Consider the following 12966-nt stretch of genomic DNA (forward strand, 5'->3'; position numbering starts at 1 on the left):
TAATTCACATTTATGACATTTATTCTAACATGACATTTTAGTTAAATCTGACAGTTGTCACATTTTATTTGCAATTTGGCATAAAAACAAATCAATTGCGTTTATTGCATTTATAAAATTGCATTTTCTTTGATTTGTATAGTCTTATAAATTGTACAGATTATATTCGTAGATATATTATATAATTAGTAAATTTTTTTTCGATTATAGCGCCATCTATTGACAACTAGAATAAATGTTATAAATGTCACCGACGAAATGTAATCACCGACGTGCGTTTTTTTCTGTCACATACAATTTAATGCGTTAGAAAGAAATCGAAAAACTGTGACGCTCTGTTTTTCATACTGCTGTTTTCGCTCTTACTTCTTGTGTATAATCAAGTTGATTGTCGAACCAGCAGCCAAGATATTTGTATTGGTTTACGTATTCAAGCTCTTGGTGGTTCACATTATATTGGAAGGAGTAAACTTTTATTACTTGATATTTTCATAACTTTAATTTTCGCAATAGTGATCTTCATCCCCATTTTTTCACAACTAGTAACATTAATTTCTCTTCTTCTTAACGTGCCCTATCAAGTCCCCTTGACGTTGGCGATTAACATGGCGAAACTGTCACTGTTTCGAGCTATTCTAAATAGTTGTTCTGCTTTCTTTATTCCTGTCCACTCTCGGATATTCTTCAACCAAGAGGCCTGCTTTCTACCAATTCCTCTGCGGCCTTCGATTTTACCCTTCATAATAAGTTGAATACCAGTCTCCCCTTACTACGTGTCCAAAATAGGCCATCTTTCTATATTTGATGTTATCAAGCAGCTCGCGGGCAGCATTTGCTCTCTTAAGGACTGCCACATTTGTCATCATAGCCGTCCATGGTATATTCAGTGTACGTCTGTACAGCCACATTTCAAAGGCCTCCAAACGATTAATAGTGGATATTTTTAATGTCCATGCTTCGACACCATACAAGAGGACTGACCAAATGTAACATTTAATCGTGCGCTTTCGAAGTTGAAGTTGCAAGTTATCATTACAGAAGAATGACCTCATTTTTAAAAATGTCGTGCGGCCTATCTCGATTCTACATTTTGTCTCTTTATCTGGATCTAGTTGTTCAGTAATATGGCGACCAAGATATTTAAAACTGGGTACTCTTTGAATTATATGACCATCAACATAAATATAATCGTGAATCTTGATGGGCCAAACGGCTAAATACCATGTATTTTGTTTTTGAACAGTGTATGTTTAGGCCAAACTCTCTTCCCAGTGTGTCAATGGCATTTAAAAGGTATTGTAATCCATTCATATCATCACTTAAAATAACTGTATCGTCTGCATATCTGATTGTATTTATTAGAATTCCATTAACTTTCACACCCCATTCCAAATTATGCAGTGCTTCCTTAAATATTCTATCTGAATATAAATTGAATTACAGTGGGGACAGTATACAACCCTGTCTGACACTTCTTTGTATTTTGCATATTTCTGTTGATTTTCCATTTATGCAAGCTGTCGCTGTTTGACGCCAGTATAATTTTTCTTTGATTCGTACATCTTGACTGTCAACTCCTTTATCCTTTAATATTTTTATTAATTTGTGATGTTATACTCGATCAAAGGCCTTCTCATAGTCAATAAATACAGCAAAGACGTCTTTCCTTTGATCTCTGTATTTCTACAATAATACATTTAGTGCAAGAAGTGCGTCTCGGGTTCCCAGTCCATTTCTGAAGCCAAATTTCATCCTGGTCTTCTTCACATTTATCTCTGATTCTACTGTGGATGATACGTAGAAAGATTTTCAAAGTGTGGCTCATAAGGCTTTATCATTCTATAATCGCTACAGTTTTTCGGACGTTGTTTTTTTGGTAGGGTTATGAATTCGGACTTTAACCAATCTTCAGGGATATCACCAGTCGAATAAACATCATTGAAAAGTTTGACTAGTATTCCAATGTTTTCCTCATTTATGAGCTTTAACATTTCTGTAGGTATGTTGTCAAGACCAACGGCTTTCTTGTTTTTTGCCAATTTTATAGCATGTAGTATTTCTGATTTTAGTATTTCTGGTCCTTCACCTTCATCTAAAGTTTCCAGTTCTTCGGGTCTATCATCATTATACAGTTCATTTATATAATTATATCAGGTACATAGTTCGAATTTCATCTTCGTCTATTATCATTTTTCCCGACGAATCGGTTATAGCAGTGGTTCCCAACCTGTTATGTCTGGCGACCCACCTTCTGATGTTTTTTCATACTCGCGACCCATCCCTCACCCATGATGTATGGTATGGTATTCAGCTACTGTAAGAGCCACGCCGCGACCCACCTGAAATCCGCTCGCAACCCACTAGTGGCTCGCGACCCACCGTTTGGGAAACACTGGGTTATAGTATGTGGAGATTTCTTATGATAAAGACCAGCTACTTCTCTAACTTTTTTAAACATATTAATTTCTCAGTAACCCTAATTTATTGTTTCTGGAGTCTGAACCAATCATTACAACAGTGTCATCTGCATAGCGGATATTATCTACCCTTTGACCGTTTATCATAATTTCTTATGAAGAGTGCGATAAAGCGTTCGCAAATCCTCAGATCTCAGAGTAGACGTTAAACAGTATCGGTTATAACGCACAACCCTGCTACTAATTAGGGATAATACTGATTTTTACTCACTTTTTATTATTTAATATTTCGTTCAAAGCTTTGCTGAACCTTTCCTCTGTTATCGTGGAAAAAGACATGGACACTCCGTAGCCCGCGGCTTTAGCTTTGGCTGCGTTGATTTTTTGATCACCAAATATTGGCAAAGTTAATACTGGAACACCGTAGTATATAGTCTCTAAAGTGCTTAGTAAGCCTCCATGAGTGACAAATAGCTTCACATTTGGATGGGCTGTAATAAATAAAAACAATATAATATGTATGTATAATCGTAACACATCAATATGATCAATGATATCAAATCATTGCATCAATAATGATGCGAATGAACAGATTTATTTTTTTATTTCATATATGAACTAAATATATTATAGCCTATATGTTGAAGAGTACTGGCGAGAATACTCCACCTTGTGGTAGGTACATAGTCCGTTTTTTTGGGAACAGCATTTATTTGTTTTCCCCTGAATGGAAACGTCGATTAGTCAGAATTGATCGGAGGACATCAACTATTTTGTAGCTTTTGGGTATTTTGTTTAGGAGTCTTCGATGGTAATCACATGCGGACGTTAGGGCATGAAATTAGAATATGAAAGACAATCGAACTTCAAACTTATGAGATCCAGCGTCGTATAGGCGTGGGATGAGCAGCATTTGGCAAGATGCGACATAATCTAAAAGGAACGCTACCGATTTGCTTCATTAAAAAAGTTTAGAACCAATCCATACCGCCAGTAATAACATATGAATCCGGAACCATACCTTTGACTAAACATTCTGCAAATAAATTGAGGATAACCCAAAGAAAAATGAAAAGAGCAATGTTGGGAATAACAAGAAGAAATATGGTACCATCTAGGATAGTGAGAGAGAGAGGACTAAAGTGACAGATGTCATAGAAAAAAATGCACAAGTCAAATGGAGATGAGCTGCACATGTAGCACGTTTAAATGATAATAATAGGTGGACCAAAAGACTCATAGAATGGAGACATAGAGAAGATAAAGATACCGAGGTAGATTACCAAAAATATGGATGGATGACTTAAGAAAAACAGTGGGAAATTGGACACAGACGGCACAAGATAGAGAACAATGGAAGAATGTGGAGGAGACCTATATCCAACAGTGGATGCAAGATGTTGAGGAATGATGACGATGATGATGCGGTCATTAGATCAATGAATAAGATTCCCGTCTTTAATCCTTTTTTATATTCGTCCTCGATGTACTAGGTAAGTTTAAGTATTTGGATGACCTTCCTGCTCTAAAGCCTGTGTATTCGGCTGTGAGAGGGTATACTTATCTGATAATCCTTTGACGCAATTTACTGTAACCCTGACATTTCTGCAGTCTGTTTTATCTCATCCTTATAATGCCTTCTCACGATTCCCTTTTTGTACTTCTTAGTTCCTTATATTCTTTCAGAGTTTTGCGATAGTCGCCCTATACATCTTAGTTTTGGGCGTCTTTAAATTTTCGTCTTTTGCCCTTAGATTTGCAAGGTTGTCATTATATCAGGTCGCTTTGCTGTTTGAATTCCTCACTACCTCCCGACATTTGTCTTCAAACGCTGACATCACAAATATGAAATTTTTTTTGAAATATGTAAACATTTAATGCCTGGTTGCACCAACAAATCTTAAGCTCCAGCTTAGCTCAGCTCAGCTTATATATCCATAATTTTCGATTTATATCTATGCACGTCTTAACTGAAAGTTTAAGATGCAATCTACGTGGCAATCCATAGGGCTTTTGTGCTTTTCATCGATTGTCATTTGTTTCGAGCTTCTGTCATTTTTCACATAATATTAATATAATATTTTTACTACAAAAGCGATATTACGTAGGTCAAAATTTTTGACGTAAGAGAACTGTCAAAACATTAGAATGTGACTTTTCATTATTGCCATGTTTATTAATTTAATAAACATGGCAATAATGAAAAGTCACATTCTAATGTTTTGACAGTTCTCTTACGTCAAAAATTTTGACCTACGTAATATCGCTTTTGTAGTAAAAATACTATATATCTACGTCATACGTCTTTGGTTTGTATCAGGGTGTTTCATTAATAATTGTCCATATAGTAACTGGCGAAACCTTAGCACAAAATACGAAGATTTAACCTAAAACACTTAAATAAAATGTGGTTCCTTACTTAGTTACAGAGTGTTTTACCTATCAATTTAAAAACAATTTTTGCTCAGCCTTTTAAAACTATTCGACGAATCCTTTTCATACTTGGCAGGAAGTATAGGTACTGTACACACTGCTAAATTATGTTAAACAAACGTTTATGGCTATTACCAGAGGCGTACGACGGGGTTAGTGAATGGTTAACCCTTTCCAAATTCTAAGCCACTGGTGGAATTGCTATTTTAGTTCAATTTTTGGATTCTCCAATACTTTCTATGAAAATAGCATACTCTTCATTCGTAACGATAAAGTCATTAGTTTTCGAGATCTTTGAAGTTAAAAATTAAACGACACGGTTATTTTGATGATGTATTGTGTTGCTTCATTTTTAATTTCAAATATTTCGAAAACTAATCATTTTATCGTTACGAATGAACAGTATATTATTTACATAAAGAGGATTGGAAAATCAAAAAAATACACTAAAGTAGAAATTTTGTCAGTGGCGTAGAATTTGGGAAGGGTCGGTCAACTAGCCACTATCCCCTGTCGTACGCCTCTAGTAGTAGCTAGAAACGTTTATTTATCTTACTTTAGTAGGGTGTACAATACTTACACTTTCTGCCAAGTATGATACGATACGCCAAATAGTTTTAAAATACTGGGTACAAATAATTTTTAAATTTTAATGATATGAATCATATATCATAATGTAATCAAAATAACTGTGCTGTTTCATATTTAACTTCAAATATCTCGAAAACTAATGACTTTATGGTTACCAATGAAGAGTATATTATTTACGTAGAAAGTATTTGAGAATCTTAAAATGGCACTAAAATAGTAATTCCTCCAGTGGCGTAGAATTTGAGAAGGGTCAACCATTTACTATCCCCTGTCGTACGCCTCTGGTAGTAACTAGAAACGTTGGTTTATCATAATTCAGTAAAGTGTATAGTAGTCGCACTTTCTGCCAAGTATGAAAAGGATACGTCAAATAGTTTTAAAATGCTGAGCAAAAATAGTTTTTAAATTTTCAGATAAAACACCCTGTAACTCAGTAAGGAACCACATTTTATTTAAGTGTTTTAGGTTAAATCTTCGTATTTTGTGCTAAGGTTTCTCCAGTTACTATATGGACATAATTAATGAAACACCCTGTATTAATATTATGTGACACATGACAGAAGCTCGAAACAAATGACTGTGAATGAAAAGCCCTATAGGGCTTTTCATCGATTGTCATTTGTTTCGAGCTTCTGTCATATGTTGTATAATCTGTGTATAATATTAATATACACGGATTATACGACATATGACACAGGCTCGAAACAAATGACTGTGAATGAAAAGCCCTATTGTGGCAATCTGAAAATTGATCTAACACTAAATGGTGCAACGCGTATGTTTAAGATCTGTTAGGTCTTAAGTTTAAGATCTGTTGGTGCAACCAGGCATAACTTACCTAATACGTCTTGTTGTGGAAACCATTGCCTTATTAAAATATTATTACTCTTTCCTGGAACATCTTTAGACCATTTTATGAGAACCTGTACATATTATTTATTAAAATCTAAAAAATAGGGTTATATTATACACTTACCTTGTAAGGTAGTTTCCCTAAAGCGTCAAATATTGCTGTACTTATTTCTTCTTTCATTTTAGCTGGATCAATATTAGAACCCATACTAAAATATACAATACCTTAAAAGAAGTATAAATATTAGATACTAAAGTAAATCCTTAGTAAGTTTCTCTTGTTAATAGATGTCGCTATAGCGTCTGAATGTTAATTATATTTTATAATTGACAGAAATGGCAAAGATTTTTATTTTCTTTTCAGAGCATCATTACGGTAGCTTTCCTGATGAGAACTAAGGGGTTCGAAATGGCCATAGAAAGAGGGTAATGATCTCTGAATTGAAAATAAAAATAATGCCTTTATCTATTTCTCTTGAAACTTTGCAATTTTGTGATAGTCGTACTCATTTAAAGACATGATGGTATGGGAGCAAAGTATGCTAAATTTCCAGTCACTCGAGCGTTATGGGGACCTATTGGGTTGTGAAGAGTAGGTCCTAAAACCAAAAAAAGTTAAGTAAAGTTTTCCATTTTAGTGGGGACTTTCCATTTTTAATTTAATTTTCCGTTTCCAACAATCGTTTTTTTAGATTATAGCGCCATCTATCCATAATTCGAAAAAATGTCTCGAATAAAAGTTACTTATTTTTACGTAAGGAATCCAAATCTGTAATAAAAAATGGGGGCTCCCATTTAAGATTTTAAAGTAACCCCCCACCCCACCACCGCGAGGGTCTTGTTTGATGCCATTCGATAGATTTTTCAAAATATTAAATAAGTGTATATAATTTGTCAGTTTTTCGATCTGATGTTCATTTCGCGAAATATCGCGGGATTCGAATTTTAAATATTAAATTTATCTCCCACCCCTCTCCGTGGGAAGTCGTGTTTGGTATCACTCGATAAATTTTTGAAAAATATTGAGCACCTATTTTTTAGTTCTTCGATCTGTCATTCATTTCGCGAAATATTCGCTTTTTTCTTGTGAAACTTTGGTAATCACCCATTTCTTTACGCCCGTTCAAATCGTCAGATTTTTGAAGTATACACTGTTTTGCATGCACTTATTAACTTACCTTATCTTAATCTGACGATTTCGAGTTTTTCTAAGGATATATTTTTTTTTCGGCCTCCCCTTAACGAACTCCCCTGCATTAAGAGCCAATATATGGGAGAGGTACATTTTCAGAGTACAAGGTTTCTCCTCAGGTAATAGTCTGACGCGCTCGAGTAACTGCAAAAATCCCCGCTTGGGCTCCCCTACCATGACGTTACTAAAAAATGTAATAGCACGAATTACTTTACGTAAAACATGTCCCACGATCTTTTAGTATAAGAGCTGTGAGACATTTTTGAGTAGGTATTTTAGGCAACCTTAAAATTTTTCAGGTCACTCTTCTATGATAGCCTAATACAAAAATGCCGGTCTGGCTGGAGGGTAGCGGTTATTTTCCCCAAAAATGTCCCCCAAAGTTAAAAAAGGGTAAAAATTTTTATTACAAAAAATATCATTGGTATGACTTGAAAGTAAATTTAAATGTTCAAATATAAAGAAAATAAACAGGCCAGGCGATTTGATGGCGATTTTAACTTTGCAAGATACTTGCATGGGCGCCCCAGGATTATTTTCAGGGGGTGCATCTGAACTTCAGAAGATTTCCATCTTAATCTGTACATATTATTAACGAGTATAAAATATACAACTATACATACATAGCTATGTACATTCCTTCCGGACAGGGAGGTGCAATTGTTATTTTTGCAGGGTATCTTTTAATTTTAAAAATAAATATTTTACAAAAAACAGGTTTTTTTTGGTGAAATTTTCCAATTGCCATGTGATCAAACAAATTACGCATGCATATAAATGAAAACCGCTATAAGTAAGCAGCAGTGTGAGAAAGAGCGTATACCGATAGATATTTGCGTCCTCTGTTGTAGTTGAGTGAGTCCGTTCGCTCGAGAAAAGCACGTGACCTGGCGATATCCATGTTGTTGTGCCTCGAAACTTTAGAGTAATTATTATATATATTATAGTTTTTTAAGTAATTTTTGTTAATTAAAGGAAAATAATACGTACTATACAATAGATTTTGCAAATATGATAGAAAAAGACAAACTTATTATTATAAATATATAGGGAGAAATTATTAAACTATAAACTAAATTAATTCGGTGTCCGAATCTTGTACTTCTTCTTCAAATTCCTCATCCGAGCTTAAATGTTCATTCTGTTCTTCTTCGTCTCAGACTCCCCTCGAGACTCAGATTCCTCTTCTACATGATCTGTAAATAGTTGTAATATGTATTTAGAATTAATTAAAAATTAATCAGTGATTAATTAGTTGAGTTGCTACGTATTCTCTGTCCTTTTATACGGAGTTGAAGCCTGGACAATCACGGGCGCATCTGAAGAAAGACCTACCATTGTTGAGATGTAGTGTTATCGAATAATGTAAGAAATATCATGGACACAACACTTAACAAACACGGAAACATTAAGAAAGATGAAAAAGGCAAAAGAATATTCAACACTATGAAGGAAAGAAAAATGAGCTAAAATAAATATTCATTCTCTTCTCCTTCGTCAGACTCCCCTCGAGACTCAGATTCTTCTACCTGATCTGTAAATATTTGTAATATGTATTTAGAATTAATTAAGAATTACCAATCCTTAATACTTTTCCTTATATAACCAATCACATCACGTTTTTTATTTCTTAGTGTAGGTATGAGCAAAGTAGCTCATGTTTCTTTCCTTCATAGTGTTGAGTATTTCTTTTGCCTTTTTCATCTTTATTAATGTTTCCGTGTTTGTTACGTGTGTCCATGATATATTTAAGATTATTTGTCCAGGCTTCGACTCCGTATAAAAGGACGGAGAATGCGTAGCAACTGAACTAGTTAATCACTAATTAATTTTTAATTAATTCTAAATACATATTACAACTATTTACAGATCATATAGAAGAGGAATCTGAGTCTCAAGGGGAGTCTGACGAGGAAGAAGAGAATTAATATTTAAGCTCAGCTTTGGAGGAGTTTGAAGAAGAAGTACAAGATTCGGACACAGAATTAATTTATTTTATAGTTTTATACTCTTCTACCTATATATTTATAATAATAAATTTGTCTTTTTCTATCATATTTGCAAAATCTATTTTATAGTACGTATTATTTTTTTTTTAATTAAGAAAAGTTACTTAAAACTTATAATATATTATATTAAATACTCTAACGTTTCGAGGAACAACAACATGGATATCACCAGGTCACGTGATTTTTCTCGAGCGAACGGACTCATTCAGCTACAACAGAGGACGCAAACAGCTATCGGTATACGCTCTTTCTCACATTGCTGCTTACCTATAGCGCTTCTCATTTATATGCACGCGTAATTTGTTTGATCACCTGGAAGTTGGAAAATTTCACCAAAAAAAACTGTCTTTTTTAGAATGTTTATTTTTAGTATTAAAAAATACGCTGTCAAAATAACAATTGCACCCCCGTGTCCGGAAGGAATGTACATAGTTATGCATGTATAGCTGTGTATTTTATAGTCGTTAATAGTATGTACAGATTCAGATGAAATCTTCTGAAGTTCAGATGCATCCCCTGAAAATAATCCTGGGGCGCCCATGCAAGTATCTTGCAGAGTTAAAATCGCCCTCAAATCGCCTGCCCTGTGTATTTTCTTTATATTTGAATATTTAAATTTACTTTAAAGTCACGTCAATGATATTTTTTGTAATAACAATTTCTACCCTTTTGTTTAACTTTGGGGGGGATTTTTGGGGAAAATAACCGCTGCCCTCTAGCCAGACCGGCATTTTTGTATTAGGCTATCATGGAAGAGTCACCTGAAAAATGTTCAGGTTGCCTAAAATACCTACTCAAAAATGTCTCACAGCTCTTGGACCATTTGTTAAACGTCAGATTAATGTTACGTCTTATGTCAAATGTCAAATGTCACATACATATTGTAAATTAATTTTGAATTAAAAATAGCTCCGGTCGACCAGCGGATAATTCGCGATTGAAACGGAATATAGAGGGCAGGTCGAATGCAGGAAAATGGCCGATATAAATGGTATAAACAAACATTCAATTAAGGAATAGAACAATACTGATTTGATTTAAAATATTTTAATGTGCTCATAATGCTGAAGTTTACTAAAATTTTTTAAAAAGTGACCAAATTCCATTCAAATCAACAATTTTCTGGTTTGTTTATACCACTTATACTGGTTCAAATTTATTCCACCAGAGGTCAGATACTTTGTTTTTCATCGCGAATTAGGGATTCCAATGAACTGTCAGTGGTGGTCGGTGGATGGCTAAACTGACATGGCCATAGACACAGTTAAGGGGGGTGGTCATGATGTATGTAATGTTTACATTGAATATTGACAAATTTGTAAAGAATATCCTGTTTGGTTTTGTTTTTTTGTTAATTGTGTAGCGAAATTTGTGAAATTGTGATAGCAAATTAAATATGAAGTGGTTTAAACATTGGATACGCCTATGGATGACAGTTTCGCCATCCAGCAGCCATATTATATCACGTGATTTAGAATGCCTAATAGTTAAACTATGACAGTTCGTAATGTAGGGTTAAATCAATAAAAAAAAGACATCAAAAGGTATAATAATATACTAACCTTCTTTGGCATTGTCCATGATAACTTTCAAATCCTTAGGTAATCCTTTTCCAGGAGATATGTGCATTCCACCAACGTTTATCATATTTGGCACCAACGGTACCGGCTGGTTCGTACTCTCATGCGAATTCAGCAGAACAAGGGACACGTTTGTCATCAATTCCTCTAAACTTGGACTTCCCGGAAAAACTTTCCTTAGTATTTCTCGTTGCGCAGGAAAATAATACACTTGTTGATTTAGTATACGAACCAGCGTCACTAAGGCATTCTTAACTCTTTTTAATAACGTCATATTCTCAGTATACTCAAGATGTAGGTCTGGTACGTAAGATATCGGAGTAGGATTCCCCACCAAAGGGTTCACCCAGTAATTGGCACCAATCGTACTAAAGGCAATCACTGGTGCATCGTAGTACCACCCCAGACCTTTTATTGCATCGTTGCAAAACTGTTCTATGACAACTGCGTCGAACTTTTGATTTGATGCCAAAAATGTCTTAACATTTTCATGTTCAAACATGGTTTTAGTCAAAACGGTTCCCTTACGGGAAGATAAATGTATTGCAAATATTGTGGGAATATGTTCTAAATCGAGAAAGTTGAATTCTTTGTTAACTGAAAAATAAAAAAAATAGTACAATAAAAAATATATATTAGTAAAAATTATATGTTTAACATTATTAAACAAAAAGAGAGGGATTTAATTTTTATACAATTTTGATTTGTTTAATTTTTGTGCTACAATCAATATTTAAGGAACTACGCCTATTTATACTCAGTCCTCTTGGACAGGGAATTGGGCAGGGAAGTGGGCAGCGTGAATGTGTAAACAGCTCACTCGCGCTGCTGCTCTTCATGCTACTGCCATTGCACCTACATACCCAAAGAGTCGGTTTTTGTGGCGGAAGTCAAAGGAGAGGCAGCGTGAATACGAGTGGGTATTTACATTCAGCTACTCTCTCTCTCATTTGCCGCCGGCAAAGCGGTAAGTGAGTAAGGGAGCAAGACGATGCTGTTGTCACATTCACATTCCTTTCTTGTGAGTCGTTCGGTAATGAGTTGTGAGGACATTGGCGAGGAACTGATGTGAACACCTCACTCGCATCGATATCATATTTCGGTCAATATTTCCGTCAACGGCAGCAGCAGTGGCAATAGCTGAATATAAATCCGGCAATATGACAAATCTCACGAGACATAAGCGATTAACGAACCCTAGACGCTGACGTCATCAGCAGCAAGGCATAAACAAAAACGAACAGACCATAAATATTGATTTTGAGTTGCACCATTGAGTCTTAGATCAATTTGCAGCTTGCCATAATGGATTCCCACGTGGATTGCATCTTAAACTTCGTCTCAGTAATACGTGCTTGGATAATAATCGAAAATTACCGATTTCAAAATTGAGCTAGGCTAAGCTGGAGCTTAAGATTTGTTGGTGCAACCAGGTATCAATTCAATAATTATGCTGCCCCCCCACTATTTTCCCTATTACGGCGGAATTCAGTCGCGATTTTAAATTTACACTACTATTGACCTCCCCTAAAGGTTAACATTATAAAATTTGAGGCTCAAAAACGAGATTCAATTCAATAATTATCCTCCCCGCTCTCAATTATTTTTCTAGAAACTTAAAAAATATCGACCGTGCGAAAAAAATTTAGTTAAAAGAAATATTAGAAAATCGCATTTAGAACCATTTCAGCTCCTCTACCATTTTTGTCGAAAAGTTGAAAATGGCGGAGATCAGTCACGATTTTAAATTGATCCCCCTATAGGTTAGAATAATAAAATTAGAATAATAAAAATAGAGTAATATAATTAGGTAACATAATGAAAAGAAAATAAGAGTATATGAAGAGAATGAAGAGCTACAGAAATAAAAGGTAAAATTATAACATCGACGT

General features: G+C 34.7%; 1 protein-coding gene across 1 annotated transcript in view; it reads right to left on the minus strand.

The window, feature by feature from the left end:
* The window catches only part of LOC126882749 (uncharacterized), a 76141-nt gene that overhangs the window by 21529 nt on the left and 41646 nt on the right, over positions 1-12966 (minus strand). Inside the window, exons 6-9 of the mRNA XM_050647741.1 lie at positions 11057-11671; positions 6418-6518; positions 6280-6364; positions 2689-2908 (exon numbers count right to left, since the gene is read on the minus strand). Coding sequence (XP_050503698.1) covers positions 2689-2908; positions 6280-6364; positions 6418-6518; positions 11057-11671 — 1021 coding nt within the window. The remainder of the gene's footprint in view (positions 1-2688; positions 2909-6279; positions 6365-6417; positions 6519-11056; positions 11672-12966) is intronic.

Source organism: Diabrotica virgifera, chromosome 3, assembly GCF_917563875.1.
Source record: "Diabrotica virgifera virgifera chromosome 3, PGI_DIABVI_V3a".
Taxonomy (NCBI): domain Eukaryota; kingdom Metazoa; phylum Arthropoda; class Insecta; order Coleoptera; family Chrysomelidae; genus Diabrotica; species Diabrotica virgifera.